This window comes from Hylobates moloch, unplaced genomic scaffold (genome assembly GCF_009828535.3).
Source record: "Hylobates moloch isolate HMO894 unplaced genomic scaffold, HMol_V3 SCAFFOLD_2, whole genome shotgun sequence".
NCBI classification, from domain to species: domain Eukaryota; kingdom Metazoa; phylum Chordata; class Mammalia; order Primates; family Hylobatidae; genus Hylobates; species Hylobates moloch.
In genome coordinates, this window is record NW_026652277.1 from 118,254,630 (window position 1) to 118,269,764 (window position 15,135).

General features: G+C 48.9%; 1 protein-coding gene across 2 annotated transcripts in view; it reads right to left on the reverse strand.

Moving 5' to 3' along the window:
• Positions 1-12,183, reverse strand: part of SIM1 (SIM bHLH transcription factor 1) — a 78,116-nt gene extending 65,933 nt beyond the window's left edge. Inside the window, exons 1-3 of one of the 2 annotated variants that reach the window (XM_032165103.2) lie at positions 11,884-12,183; positions 10,589-11,210; positions 1,105-1,187 (exon numbers count right to left, since the gene is read on the reverse strand). In XM_032165103.2, coding sequence (XP_032020994.1) covers positions 1,105-1,187; positions 10,589-10,763 — 258 coding nt within the window. In that variant the 5' untranslated portion in view covers positions 10,764-11,210; positions 11,884-12,183. Of the gene's footprint in view, positions 1-1,104; positions 1,188-10,588; positions 11,211-11,666; positions 11,728-11,883 lie in introns of those variants that run through there. The other variant, XM_032165112.2, reaches the window with a different exon arrangement.
• Between the last annotated feature and the right edge of the window lie 2,952 nt (positions 12,184-15,135).

Below are 15,135 nucleotides of genomic sequence, written 5' to 3' on the forward strand. Positions count from 1 at the left end.
ACGTTTGGATTTTGTTTTCTTGTTTATGTTTCTGAAGAAAATTAGTTAGGAATATGAAAATATTGGGGGAAGGACACAGGGAAAGATGTCTTAGAGTTAAGTGCCTTTCTAGATAAATTCAAAGGTGTGAAGGCCAGGTCAGTGAGAGAATGCTTGCCCAACCCCTTTCTTTGTCCCACGAAACTAAAATCTTCTTGGTGTCTTGGAAGGAGAAAGGTATAGGGTAGTGGTAGGAAAAGAAGCTCCTGTCAAGAGATGCCCCTCATGCCAGCCCACAGGGAAAACTTGCTTGGATTCCCCAAATGCTGCTTAGGTTCAAGGCTCCCAGGACAGTAGCTCCCAGTGGGCTTGAATAATAATAATGATGATGATGTTGCAGGGTTGGGATAAGTGCAAAATCTAAAAATTACACCGGGGTTTTGCAATTTAAAATATTTGTTCTGTGACTTAAGTAGGCAAAGAGCAAGTTAAAACTGTGAGCACTACAAACCACAAGGTAATGGGAGCCTGGCATTGGTTGAACTCATTATCTGGGGGTGTGCATGTGCTTAAGCAAGGTCCTGCACGCAGCCTGAGCTGGCTTGGAGTGAAAGGCAATAGGAAGAGAAGAGGCAGCCTGGGCACTACAGGGACACAAAACCAGTTGCAGATGTAGCTGAATTGGAAAGATGTGGGCTTAAAGCACTGACAGGTCTTTTTACCAGATTCCAGTTATTTCCTTTGGAAATCCTTCATTTGGGATGGTTCTGTGGCGTTGCCTCTTCTGCCTGATCTGGGGTGTTCCAGTTCCCTCAGCCCAATGGAGACAAATGGTGCCCCCTCCCTTGGTTAGGGGCCTCGTTGGGCCAGCTTCCAAACTCACCTTCTCACTTGTCACCTTGCCTCCCTCTCAGCCTCTTGAGGCATCATCTGCAAAAGCTAAAATTTTACTTTGCAGCAGCTATTGGGCTCGGAGAGGGCCACGTGCAGTCCAGATCCCTGTTTTGGGGGAGGGGGTTGTTTGTTTGTTTTTGTTTTTGTTTTCTGAGAAACTAAAAGCTCAACTCAGGGCCAAGCCCTCAGACCCTCAAAGCTTATGTGCTGCCGGAAGACCTGCACCTGTACCTGGAGCAGATGGGAGCCCAGTTCTCGGCCAACGTTGTCCAGGGGGCTGGTCCGACTTGAGTGGCCCCATGCCTCGCCGAGCCCTGTGGAGACACAGAAACATCCTGTAGCCACTGAACCCGGACCTGGCAGGCAGTTTGGGACCAAGTCCCGCTACTGTATTACCCGAGCGCCGGCCCTTTGACTGGATACCATAGGGGATCCCTCTCAACGTGGACAGCGGGGGATGGGAGCGTGTACATTTCAGTCCGTCCTCTCAGCTTCTCAGCAGAGGTTAGATTTCCTCTTCTAAACTAAACCTGGTTTCTCAGGCCAAGGGCCCCCTGGCAGGACTCCAAGTGGCCCAGGCTTGGAAAAAGCCTCCAACATTGCACCCCACCTATAACTTTCATGTAGGTTCACCCGTGTGTTTACGGGGGTAAGGGCACTCTGCTTCTCGCCCAAAGTTTTCATCGTTATCCGTTTCCCGAGGCCGAGCTTGTCCCAATACCCAGTGAAAGCCACTGCCAGCCCGCAGCGACCTGAGGCGACCGGCCAGGTCCAACTGGTCCTTGGCGGGCTTTCTGATTGGCTGCGGGGCTTCCAGCCACTCTCCTCCCCTTGGCCTCTGGCTTTAATCCCCTTCGGAAAAATTAGTTCCCTGGCGGATGATTTCCATCCTGACGTTTACCAGCATCCCTGCTCAACCCATCTTCCTATTCCTTTCCCCTCCTAGCCCTCTGCCCTACACACAACTCATGCCCCCTACCCACCCCCCTACCACCAAAACCCGCATGGGCTTTTTCTGAAGTCAGTTTCTTTGGGTGCTGACAATCTTTTTGTAATATTTTCGTTCTCTTCTCGAATTGAGACTCATTCAACTTTTCTACTTTCCAGGTACTGTATTCTGTTAACAAAGACCATCTCTTTCTCTCCTTGGTGTTTCCCCGTTAAGATCTTTGGAGGCTTTGCCTCAAACTTTCTCTGGTGATGCCTAAAAAAATAAAACGCTCAGGACTCTTGTGGCCGAGTTTTAAAAATTTAATATGGAGTCTGCTAGAGTACCCTTTGCGGAAAGAAAAAAAAAAGAAGGCAAAAAAACTTTCGAAGATCTGTGTTAAGCTATTTATGGGTATTATCTTCTTAATAGTGCTGCTGCTAAAATTATTTTAACTAGGTAGTTAAATCCTTTTATTCTTACACCATTAAACAAAGTTTGACATGACCTCCCCCACCCCATCCCTCAGAAAGGTGATTTACTGCGTTAAGGAGCAAATCACCAAGAAGTACACAATGATGAACACTCGCCTTGTAATATGAGGTTGGGGGCAGATCTTTCAAAATAAAACATGGAGTTGGATTTTTTAAAAGGTGTTGGCTAGGAGCTGCTTCCTAAACAAGCGATCAAAGCCTCGGTAAGGAGGAAACCGTGAGCGCCCCTTAAGCTCAAATCCGGTCTTTCTGGTTGTTTGCACATCTAAATAAATCTAACGATTTCCCCACCACTCTGCAAACACTGATGCTCCCGCCCGCACTCGGGACTCCTCTACCTCTCTGGCTCCCGGTCAACTCCTCCCGACTCTTTAGCCCGCCCTGGAGTGACTCCACTCCCCTGGTCCCTGGGGTCCTCCTGGACCGTTCTGGGAGGGCCCCCGCCACAGCCACCTGTACACACCCCTTCGCCTTATCACATTTATCGCTCTTCCCGTTTCAGCCAACCTATTCTCCTTCGTTTCTGTCACGACCTGCTCTTTTCTTTTTAAATCCCGGCTCGGACATACCCACTCAGAAGGAGTGACAGGAGGGATTGGCTGCGAAGGCCACACGGGGGGAAAGGAGAAAAGACCCTGTTGGGAAAGCCGAGGACGCCGGCGACGCTGGCCCTTGGGCGCTCTGGAGCCTACGGAGGCCTTAAACCCCAAAGCTTGGAGGGAAGGAAGGGCCGGGGCACTCGAGCGAGCCCGGAGCGGGCGGAGATTGCGTTGCGACTGGCGACAGGTCTTGCGCGGCTCCCGAAGGGTGAGAAGCCTGCGCTGAAGACCAACAAAACGTCTTTATACTAACATTTTGAGGGCCTCCCAAAGCAGCTGGAAGACACCCCGAAGCGGCCTCCCAACCAGAATGATCTGAAAATCCCCCAGGCTGGGCTCGGGATAAATACTAGTTCTGAACTCCCGGCGCCAGCCTAGGCTGTTTGTTGTTGCGGGTTTCGGCCTCATTAGTATGCGCCTACGAGGGAAAATGAGACTTCCCCACAGGTTAATAAACAACCTGTCCGGCACAGGTTAACAGGAGCCTCCCTCGCCCTCTCCTGCCCCACCCCCACCACCTTTTAAGGAACCTTTTGCTTTCCCGGAGGTTTGCCTTCTCTTTCTGTTCCCCGTAGAAATCTTACGATTGTGTCTGGGTTAATGTTTTATAAGGGACTGGCTACTCTCGTCTACCTGCCGGGCTTTCCCGATCTAATATCGAAGGAACCTCCCCAAGTCCTAGTAAGGGGTCCCCCCTCCCTAAAGTCTCGAAGTGGGGTAGAGACCTTCTCCCTGGAGCCCCTCTCCTCCTGCCTTCGGTGACGCGCTCTGGCACACCCAATTTCAGTTGGCGAGGGGGTAAAGCTGAGATTTCGTTTCTGCACTTGACCTACCGCAGAAAATTCGCAAATCCTTTGATTGTCTGTTTAAAATGAGGAGGAAACCAGCTCCCTTTGCGGCGGGATTACAGTGGGAACAAGATCTAAAGATTCTCTTGTAATTCGGTGAGGCCGAGGGAATGGGGTTTTGCAAAGGAGAAAAGGAGCTCTGTGAGGGAGGCGATAACTAAATCGGGTTTTAGACAAAAGGATTTTCCTCAGCTAAAGTGGCCGAAGACAAAGGAAAACAGAATCTATTTTGGAAGATTTCCAAGAAATGCCACATTAACCTTAGCTGATAAATTTTGCTTCTCCCAGGCCCCCCTCTTCCCTTAAAGTCTGCTTTATCATATTTACATAAGTAGCATTAGAAGGGATGTATCTATTATGGATCTAAAGGGCTAGCTCACATTTCCTGTGAAACTCAGGCAAGTTTCACTGTGACTTTACCCTCCGTGCTCGGTTGAGCCATTTCCATTTAAATACCCCCTGACCCAAGGATTACCTCAATGGACTGACTGCACGGGTTTTGTAATTTCCTGAAAATGAGATTTCGATTTATAAAACAAGAAACCAATTAGTAACCAAATGAGGCGAAGTAGATCCACTAAAATTGACCTAATCCCACAGGCACCATTTAGGCCCGTTCTTGGCGAATGAATGATGAGCCCCAGTCTAGCGTGAGCTCAAAGCATCATCCAGCTGTGTTATTGCAAGCAGCAAAAATAAATTGATAGAGCTTTTCCTTCGGAATGAATTTCATACCCTTGACAAAATATGGATTACAGACCCGACATCATCACCGCCTTCACTCTGACAGGAAGAGGAGGAAGATAAGAGTGTGTTCTGTTCTTTTAAAATTTTTCTTTATTTTAATAAATAAACGCTACATCTCAATAGAAATGTATCCTCCTTGCAGTCCTTCCCGGGAACCTTCACCTCCCCAACTAATTGAGGTGCCTTTTAGGCAATGGGGGAGGGTGGCGGAGGCGCTGTTCCATGACCTGACCACGACTTGGTGACTGAGGAGGGGAAAGTCCTCCGAGGCCGAGGCCACTGCTCTTCCTGAACAGCTTGTCTCAACCAACTGTGTACCCCTTGAGAGTGTGTAGGAGAGTCTGGCCCAGGGGGTAATCCTGAAAACCCCAAATCCCATGTTATCCTGCCGGGCCTGCGCATCCTCGCTAAATGTGTACTGTCCAAGTCTTCCACGGGCTGAGGCGTCGAGTGGCCTTCGTGTTCAGCCTCCGGGCGCCTCCGCGGCCAGGCTCTTTAGAGGAAAAAAGGGACGGCAAATGGGTGCAAGCAGCCCGAATCAAGCTCCTAGAGCAGTCACTGGCAGGAGGTCGCTTCACGCACCAAGGCGCACCCGACCCCACCTCTGGCGCTGCTGCCCGCCCTGCCTGCGGCCTTCTCCGGCTAAGGACCCTGTGTGGTTGACCTGAGGGCATCGGCGAGAGCGCCGGGCCAGGTCTTGTTCCACGCAGCAGCCTGAACCCCACAGTGTGTGCCTGCACTCGGCAGTGCCCTGATCTCTCCTGCCTGCTGATCCCGGGCCAGAGATACCGCGGCCGCGGCCAGGGAACCCACTAATGTTACTGTAAATGTGAGGTGGAGGCCGAAGGTCACACCGCTGTCTCTCTCTCTCTCTCTCTCTTTCTGCCTTCGCGGAGCTCCAGCCCCCGAGTTTGGGCTTCCCGTAGGGATCCAGCCTGCGGGCCAACCTGGCTGCCCGAGTTGGAGCCAGCCGCGAAAAGACTGCAGAAACCCAAGGAGGGCGGGATTCGGCCAGACTAAAACTGGGGGCGAAATTCATGCAGCGTTCATGAGACAGTCCTGCGTGACGGCCGAAAAACGTCAATCAATATCGCCCTGGGACTCCGGGTCTTCGATTGCGGCCCAGCTTTGGCGATGCCACCTCCCTAGAAGCCAGCGCTGGCGCGGCCAAGCCCGAAGGCCCGGGCGAATCTCACTTAGATTCTACTTGGCGCAGGGACTCGGACGATGGCACCTAACCCGCCTTCCCGGGAACTGTCCAAACAGACTGGATCTGGACCTAAGGTTTAGACGACTGCTTGCCCTTCGGGGACAGCGGCCGGGACGGCAGGAGGGGCTGCTGGCACGCACCTGCACCGGCAGGACCTCTGATGCGGGCAGGGGGCTGCACCTGGGCCGGCCTGGGGAGTGAGGGGACTCTGTGCTGAGGCCACGAGCTAGGCCCTTGGCTGGGGCCACCGCGGACAGAGGATGGGACACACCGGGCAGACCTGGCTGACTGCGTGCTTCGGCCGGTGCGGGAGGCGCGACGGGGGCCTCGACATACTTGTCGCCTGTGGGCCCTGAGCCGCGAGGCCGAGTGACAAGGCGCAGGAACCGCCTATTCGGTGGGGCTACCAGCGGAAGGAAGTTTACTCTGCCGTGGACACTGTTTTAGCACTTTCAGAGTAGCAGGACCATTCCTAAATAATTGAGGTTTCCCCTCCTCCACACAAAATTTTAAAATTTTACGGATCAGAGACTGGCAATGGGTGGCCCATTAAAATCATTAGGTGTTAGCAAGGTACAAGCCTCATTTTCCTGAGAAATACCTGGTGGGACGGAGAAATGCGGTGAGAATCTATGGGCTTTCATTCTGTGTCCACATTTGGGTCTGTAAAAGCTGGAAGCTGCCAAGATTTCTTAGAACTGGACAACAACTCCCCTAGAAATTAGATCTGTCCTTTAGAAATTCAGCCCCGTTTTATCATTAGACGGGTGATTGCACCCTGCTTGAAAGCATCCCACCATAGCTTATAATACCAGTTTTTGTTGTTGTTTGTTGTTTTTATTAGGGATCCCTCCCTTTAAAGAAAAAAGTATTTTTTTTAATTGATCTGATCTACAATTTCTGGTATATAAATCCGCCCAGCAAATGCTCTGCATGGAGTTTAGTTATGCACTCCACATTTTAAGTCAACATCAAAACTGGAATTAAACACAGAAAACCAGCATGGAGCGTAAACTGTGCTTAAAGGCCTTTAAATGAGAAAAACTTCTGTAAGAAAATAAACATGGAAACCTAATGCTCAATCATTTCCCCAAGAAGCAAGAAAAACAGCCTTAAATCACCGACCCACGTGGGACATGGGGCCCCTTTTTCTTGTTCAGTTCTCTGCCTCAAAAAAATATAACACCATTAAGAATTTCAATCTTGAGGTGAATATTATAGAAACCATCTGTGGAAGTTTGTTTAATCACCCTTGTAGAGACGATCTTTCCTGAGTAGTTACTAATTTCAACTCTGTGATTATTTTTATTTCTCCAAGACATCTTGTCAATGAAATGGCAATGTGATGTTACCAAGATTCTGAATAGCTATAGATTAGAAAATGTCTGATCCTTTCAAAGTTCATTATGAAAGCCACTACACCCCCAGCCAAAATTGCTTTATAGCTGGATAACAAATATATATTTCTTTCTAGTTGAATTTGTCCTATTTTGCACGCAAATAAAGTCATGCTATTTTTTAGATCCTGCCCCTCTGGCTTTGATAATACCAAAGATTTACGCATTTCTATATGCCTCAATTTTTTCTTTGCAAGGCTACTTTGGAATAGAATATGTCAGTAATTGGCAGACATGAAGTGTTAGTGATTTCTCAGTTATCTTTCCTAATTTTCTTTTTTTTCTGAAATCTCCAATCTAATGCTTTATTCTTAATTATTCCAGGTACCCATATCCCATTTCTCTGTTCTCCCTCTCCCCCATTTTCACCTAAACAGTTTAATTTCATCTACTCAGGCAAATAAAAGCTGAAACTCGCCCCCAGACAAGGAAGCTACTAGACTTGGGAGAAAAAAAAAAAGTGTATTCGGCAAACGAGAAGGGAAGGAAATTGCCTGTATTTAAGGATATTTCTTCTTTCAAATATAATTATGAAATGATTTTTGTTTGTTCATTTAACTTACAGCCTTTTGGCATTACAGTGTGTTAGAGATGAAATAGTAGATGAACAAAACTGAAGTTTTACAGCAATTTTATACCTATAGCTATGTCACCAGATTAATAATTATTTAGATTATATACCTTATAAAATCCATATATTACCTGTGATAATTCATTTATACCTATCTTTATCTCATCCTTAAAGCTGTATTGAGGACCTACTATGTACTAGGGTAGCTTCAAGATAGATGTAAAGATGAATTTCATCTTCCAACAAATTCCATTTAACGCCACTAGAAAAGATTACATCCATAAAAAGTGATCAGTTTCCCCAACTGCCTTGGGCCCCAATCTTGTCCACTCTCTGCCTTCAGTCAACACTGAACCTAAATTTGGCACCCCCTACAGGTTGTGCCTGGTCTTGCGATTGTGACTATTTTATTCGTTTGAAAGCTATTGTGTTGTTTTTGTTGTTGTTGTTGTTGTTGTTGTTGTTGTTCTTTAATATTTTAAAGAGCTGTGTTTGGGTTTTGGGTTTTTGAAGCTTGTCCATCGTCAAAATTAAAACCTCATCCCTAGGAGCCAGCTGTTCTGATGACCCTGTCTAGCTCACTGGGTGGAGGCTGAGGGTGAGTTATGAGCTCAACAGTAGCTAGAGAAACAAATGATGTGCCCAGAGTTCACACATCGTCCACCGCCTCCTCCCCATAAACTCACACTCACCCACAGAAGGGAGAGAAAGGAGGGGTCCGGGGCTCAGGGGAAGGTGAGGGGGCTGCAGAAAGCACAGTCGCTGTTAAAGTAGCCAGAGGGGACCATTCTGGCCACCAAGAGGACTCCAGCGGGAGCCTTCATTGGCGCTCTCTTTAAAAATAAGGAGAGGTTGGCTGTGAGAGTTTACTTTTTGTTCCTATTTATTTATAACGCGACTTACAATGTGTAGAGTTAGCACTTAATTAAGCAAAAAGGCTTGCTCTTTTAAAAACAAAAACAAAACAACAGCAGAAAATAGCCCGATACCCTCCCAGCTGCGCCTGCCCCGGGTCTGCACCAAGCCGACTAGCGTCCTTGGCCGGCGACTCCCCGGGCTCTCCCGGCCGGCTCGGTGCCCGCCCCAGAACGCCGCCCTGCTATTCTTCTCCCGCGATTACTCGCAGCCCCACAAGCAGCACCATATGCTGCTTCTGATCAAACAGCGAGCGACATCGGCACCGATAATTGACGAGACCGGCTGGAAATCACGCAGAAAGGGAGCCCACTGAGACCGCAGGGGCTGACAAATCACTGCTAATAATCCTGTTAGGAACAGTGCGGCCAGCGGAGTTCGCAATAGCTTTATTTTTATAAAGTAGGCGCTGACAGTATAAAAGACAACGAGATCTCTTTTTTAAATAGAAGGCAGTGTGGTATAATGGTAATTATCCCATCAACAATTCATAGCACAGTTTGAACGGGAAATGTGGTTTTTAGTTTATAAGTTCCCCTCTTTTTCTTCTTTTTTTTTTCTTCTTTTTTTTTTTTTTTTTTACTTTTCAGGTACTTTAGGCTTTGATTTCTTTTTTCCCCCGCGGTGTCCAGGGTCAGAGAAGACTGTTCAAGAAACTGCTTTAGGAGGGAACGACTAAAGCATCACTTGTAGTTTGAAGGTAGAACTGAACTATAATTTGAAAGTTTTCCTTTAGCTTGGAGCATGTTCTGCATGCTCCACTAATTTGGGGCACGTTTTGCAGGCTTTTTGACTTAGATAATAACTTTTATGTCATGATGAAGCAAAGTGAAACTGCAAACTCAATAATGACTGTTTCCTGCCCATCCATTCATTTAATGGAAAACCACAAACTCCAAACATCTAAAATCAACAACAACAAAAACCTCCAAGGGTCAAATCAGAAGTTCTCATTTGGAAATAAACACAATTCTTTCCCTTGAATTTTTGTTCGTTTGCTTGTTTAGTAATCCCTCTTTTACATTTCTGAATCCCCTTCACCCAGCAAAGACATATCTAAAATATTTTTTAAAATCCGTTTGTATTATTTGAATCCAAGTAAAGGAAAAGATGGACAAATAGAAAAGTGTCCTTTTCTAGTAAGTATAAATGGTTTTATACAGGACAGTGTTCTATGAAAGCTGCTCTGTCCTCACACAGTGAATCTTGATAATCTAAATACAAGTTTTAAATCATGTCAACAGCTCAGCTATTCTAACTTCTAGGCCTTATAAGACAATTTTCTCAGGATCTATTTGCCAATCTGCCACCCAGAAGATATTTTCTAAGCAGGCTAGCCATCTTAATTCAATCTTATGTATTTTAGGACTAGCCTATTATCTTACAGATAACATCAAGCCCACAGTTGCAAATCATCAAGCTCCAGAGTTAGTTTCAGAATCCGCGAATGTCTTGAAAACTCAGAATAAATTTGCTTAGAATTTATTTAAGAACCTGAGTAAATTCAGGCATACTTGTTTCACAAATATGCACGTTACTCATTTGCAAAGCTTTAGACATATAGAGAAATTATTATCTGGCCTATCTAGCTCCAGGTACATGGGTCTATCTACACCTGGCAAAAAATACAAAATTAGGCAGCGCTCCTGCTTTTTACTGGACAAAATTCTAACAAGAGGAGTAAAAAAGAAAGTCATGTTTGGATTAGTAGTCAATTGAACCTAGTATCTGAAGTGTTGACAAAAGGACTGTTGGGCTGCTTCCCAACCAAACATATCTGATGGACTGAAGAGAAAGTATTGATGGGGAAGTAGAGGGAGCCTCAAAAAAGCGACAGAAATTCTGAGTTCAGTGAGGACCTTAGTGAAGCAGCCGAGCTAAACTTCCCTTTGCAGAATATATATGTAAATATGTATGCATTTCTCTGGTCACTGGTGTCGGCTCATTGCCTGGCAAATCCCCTGCCCCTTCTGCCTTTGAAATTCCATCTGGGCAAAGTCACTTACCTTCTGGGAACACCACTCTCATTTTGAGATAGCTGGTAGTGAGTCTGATTATGGATGCTTTGTCCAGCTGCGAGGTGATAGCCGAGGGCAAAGGCAGTAATTTAGCCAGTTCATAAAATTCACTGTTTTCCTTCTCCCTCCTAGTCCGGGCAGCATTTTTGGACTTTTCTTTCATTGTGTCTTGTTCCCCCTTTCTTCTCACAACTTAAGCTCCGCAGACTCATCCAAAACCAAAAATAAACTTTCAATTAGAGATCATATTTGGCAAAAACATAAAACATACTTTGAATAGAGGCTGAAGTATTTGCACCAAGAACAGTATATTGATGGCAGTAAAAGACCAGCCGGGGTGAACGGAAAATATGTTCTTTGAAAATGCGGGATGCAGTATAGGAAAGTTGCCGATCCACGGAATTTGGGCAATCTTGGGGGTCGTCCGGGGTATCAAATGCCAGTGGGACCCCTGAGGAGCCAGCCTTTTCTTCTACTCCGAGCTGCGAACCCTGGTCCTCGGAAAATCGACATAATAATCCCTGACGTTTGCTCTTCAGTCTCGCGGCATTTAGGGTACCTCCGAGCCCCTTTGGGAAGAGCAGGAACCCCAGACAACTCTTTCAAGGCCCTGTGAAGACAACAGCATCAGAGCATAAGAGATCCGCGGCTCCACAAGTACTCACACACTAGTCTCAATTCCAAAAACACGGCCAGAAAGGGCCTCAGTGCGCCTAGCCAGGCGTTTTGGGTTTGTTTTTAAAGAAACGGGTAAATCGGCAGCGAGACAGTCCCCTGCAAATAATGCTGGCATTCCCTCACCCATGCCAGCCACATCCTCCAGACCCCTGGGAAGTTGCCCAAACAACAAAATGCATATTTTTGAAGACCCGCAAGGGATCTTCCGCCGCGGGTCCCCGAGCCCGCGCCCAGGCTGGGCGCACGTCCCAGGAAAGCAGGTTTCCGCAAATCAGAATTCCTCCACGGCGCGGCGGGGGCCTTTCAGCTCCCGACCTTGGCAGATCTGAACCTTGGCTACCTCTTTAACTTGGGTCTCAAGTCTGAGGGATTCCTCAAAAAGTGACACACACCAAGTCCCTCGGGACTCCCAAGGCGACCCAGGGCTCTGGCTGCCCAGCAGGGGCGGCAACAAGCGGGGCCCCGCAGCGCCAGGTTAACAGGTGGCGCGCTCGCGACAGCCCCTCGCAGGCTCCCCGGGGGCGGGAGGCGCCGCGGCCTCTCCCACACCACCACGGAGCTGCGCGGCTGCTGGGCGGGCGCGGGGTGTCTTCTGCTTCACCTACCTTCAGTCCCCACAAGCGGCAGAGGTTTCGGGGGCGCCCATTTCTTAACTGTTCTCATGCCTACCGTCCAACCCAGCGACTCCGCCGGCCTCTCCGCTTCCCACGGGAGCAGAGCATTCCCGGCTCCCTTTTCTGGATCATGAATTGGAGGAGGGGTGCGTGGCAGAAAGAGGAGGATGCAAGCTTTGGGACGAGTGAGGTGATTTTAGAATCCTGGTCCTCCGTAGTTGCTACCAAGCCAGTTCACTATTATTCCTAATTGGAAGCCGAAAACTGCCCCCCGTAACTTCTTTATAGCTTAAGGGTTTAGCTTCAACTTCACTCCCGGGCCGCCTCTCTCCCGCCCTCCCTCAATGCCACTCACAAGCCTCCTCGCCTCCCATTGGCCTGGCGCGGCCAGGGGCGAGGCGCTCATTGGCCAATAGGGCTGAGTGACACGAGTCGGCCCCGAGCCGCCCTTCGCGCGCCCAGGCTCCGGGCTCTGAATCTTACTACCCGCTCGGCCGCTGGGCTCCTAATGAGCCCAGGGTGCCGGGTCGGCGCTGTCCGGTTGCCGCCGCTGCTCGCGGCCTCCCGGTCCTTCCCGACGTCGTGCGCGACCCGCGCTCCTCTGGCTCCCTGGGGTCGGGTGGTTGAGCGCTCAGACCAGCGCAGCGGCCCAGCAAAGCCGGGGACGTCCGGAGGCAGCGGAGGTCGGGCGGGCGGGTTAGGTCTACTGGCGGAGGAGGCAGGGTTCGCCCAAACGCCCATCCCGCTGCAGTCGGTGGCCAACGGCGTGCGCTAGGCCGGTTTTGGGCTTTATTTTCTCTTTCTCGTTTCTCTGAAACCATGGCGACACGGAATTCATTGCCAGAGGAAATAAATACAGTAACGATCTTTAAATTAATCCCAAAGAAGTACGTCTTTTTCGAAATGGCTTGGGTTTAGGGGCTGATTTTTTTCACCGTGGAAAGCTCGGCCGGGGAGTTTTCCTATGGGGAGCAGCGAGGGGAACACTAGGGGAAAAGCTTATTTCATTCTATTTCAGGACAAAATAGAATGATTAATATATAGAGATGCATAGCTCACAACAGTCCGTTTTCTTAAACATTAGCCAACTCTTTGTCGGGTTTTGTTTCAGGAAACAAAAGTCTAACATGATTATTCCTTACAGGAAGGATAGTCTGCACGAATGAACTTAACGATGCTCACAGTTCCCTAACAGGAGCTGTTTAAACAAACGATCACCAGGACTCTTGCTGACTAATTATCTCTTAGAGACCCTCTAATTTGAACCGCCTTCTCTTTCTCTCATCTGAGAAAACACAACAGATAGCATCAAGAAAAAGTCAAATTGTCCCAAAAACAATTATTGTGCTCAAGAATCACCCCCTACAGACTCGACTCACGGCTTGGTTTTGGTACTGCCGGTGACCAGATTCGGCTCCTGGAGGTGCGTTTGGAGGGAGTTGTTTCATCTGCCACAAAAATCAGTGAGAATACCAGTGACGGGACACTCATCCTCTCGTTTGTGGTGCTAATTGCCACTGAGAAAATAAATACTTTGAAGAGGGGTGTGTGCCAGTCTGCTGATATTCAGAACAACTTTAAGAGTGTTTGTTCAAAAATACTCTGCCACCTCCTTGCCGCCGATGGCAGTAAGATAGTCGTAGAAGGACAACAGGAGCTTTCTAGTGTTATTCACACATCTGGGCAACACCTGACTGGAGGAGGTGAACGTTTTGGATAGAAAAAGAAAGAAGCAAGGAGATTTTGTAGGTCTTTCAAAACTGGAATCCAGCTAATGGACTCTAATCTAGGAGGAGTCATTTCCCCAGTGGCTGTAGCCACTTAAATATCTGGTTCTGAGGGCCTTCCAACCACCCAATGATGCACTTTTAACAAGACATGGCTGGAAGATAGCGAGAGATGCACTGTGGCTCACTTACACACAAGATTCCAGAAAGATCAGATAAGGTCAAGTTGGCTACTACATGTAAAGTCGGGGGTGGAGGGTGCGTGCGGAGAGGGGGAATAACCTTTCTTGACCCTCCTCTCCCCTCCAACCAGGTCACATATAGCTGCCAGGCGAAGCAATGACACTTAGGGTTAAGCGGAGGTTTTCTATTCGACTGTGTTCTAGAGAGGATTTCAGTCAAGACCGCGGTTACTCTAACCCTATCTCTACTTAAAACAACATGCCGGTGTGGAAGTGCCTCTCAGGGGTCTGAAACCTGTGTCCACAGCAGGGACTTCCGGGGGTTGGGGGTAGAGAGTCAGGTAATGCTGGCTTTCCGGAAGAAGAAATGCAGTAATTTTGCCTTCAGAAGCAAGACGGGCAAAATGAGTAAGGAAGTCTTCGCACTTAAGGCTGACGTCCTGGGGGGCTGGGCGGGCTGTTCCAATGTCCCAGTGAAGCTCAGTTGTCAATGAGCCGAGTAGATGTCGTTTAATAAACAAAGTGAATGCACGACCACGAGGTGACGGCCTCTCGCTAAGTCCTCAGCACACAACTGTCTGAGCCGCGTTTACCGAGAGAGTGAATTAGCGTGACGACGTAACACCTGTTTTTCTAATCTTTGAACCTAGGTTGGAGCCGGAACGCTGCTCCTTCACTTCCCCGCCCGGGCCCAGGGACCCGGCTTTGCACCCTCCCCGCGACCCCGCCTGCCGGCCCCCCACGCGCCCTGTAGCCGGAGGCGCGAACCGTGAACCGGAACCTCAGGTGCCTCCCACGTGTTCTGCGAATTTGCGTTCGCCTCTAGCATGGGGAATTTTAAATGAATTTCTTGAAGCTCAGAGACTAATCGTACTATCGGCTTTGCCAATATAAGGAGAAAAGCCCCAGAAAGGAAGAGACGGTCACAGGCGACCCACTAACCCCAAATAGAGATCCTTATAGAGTCTAGGCCGCCACCTCCTTGAGCCGGTGGCCTTAAAACCTGGCCTGTGGCACTCAGGCACCCAGAATGCGATCCTGATGTGGGAGAAAACCCATGCGGGGCTGCAAAAAAAGTCTCTCCTTCCCCCACCAAGCAGGGCGAGCAGCCTAGTGTGATGGCGACCCTGTTCCCCCAAGAGTCCCTGCCACCTCTGGGGCAACCCAGGATGCTGCCCTCATGGAGTCTGCCCTGGACCGCGGAGGCCAGGACAGGCGTCCGTGACTCTACACCAGTGATCGCGGAGAGCCAGCCCCGGTAGATTCTGGAACCAAAGCGCCTGTGTGAGCAAAGTCCAGCATGCCGCGCGCACCCGGAAAGAAGGGGGAGCGGG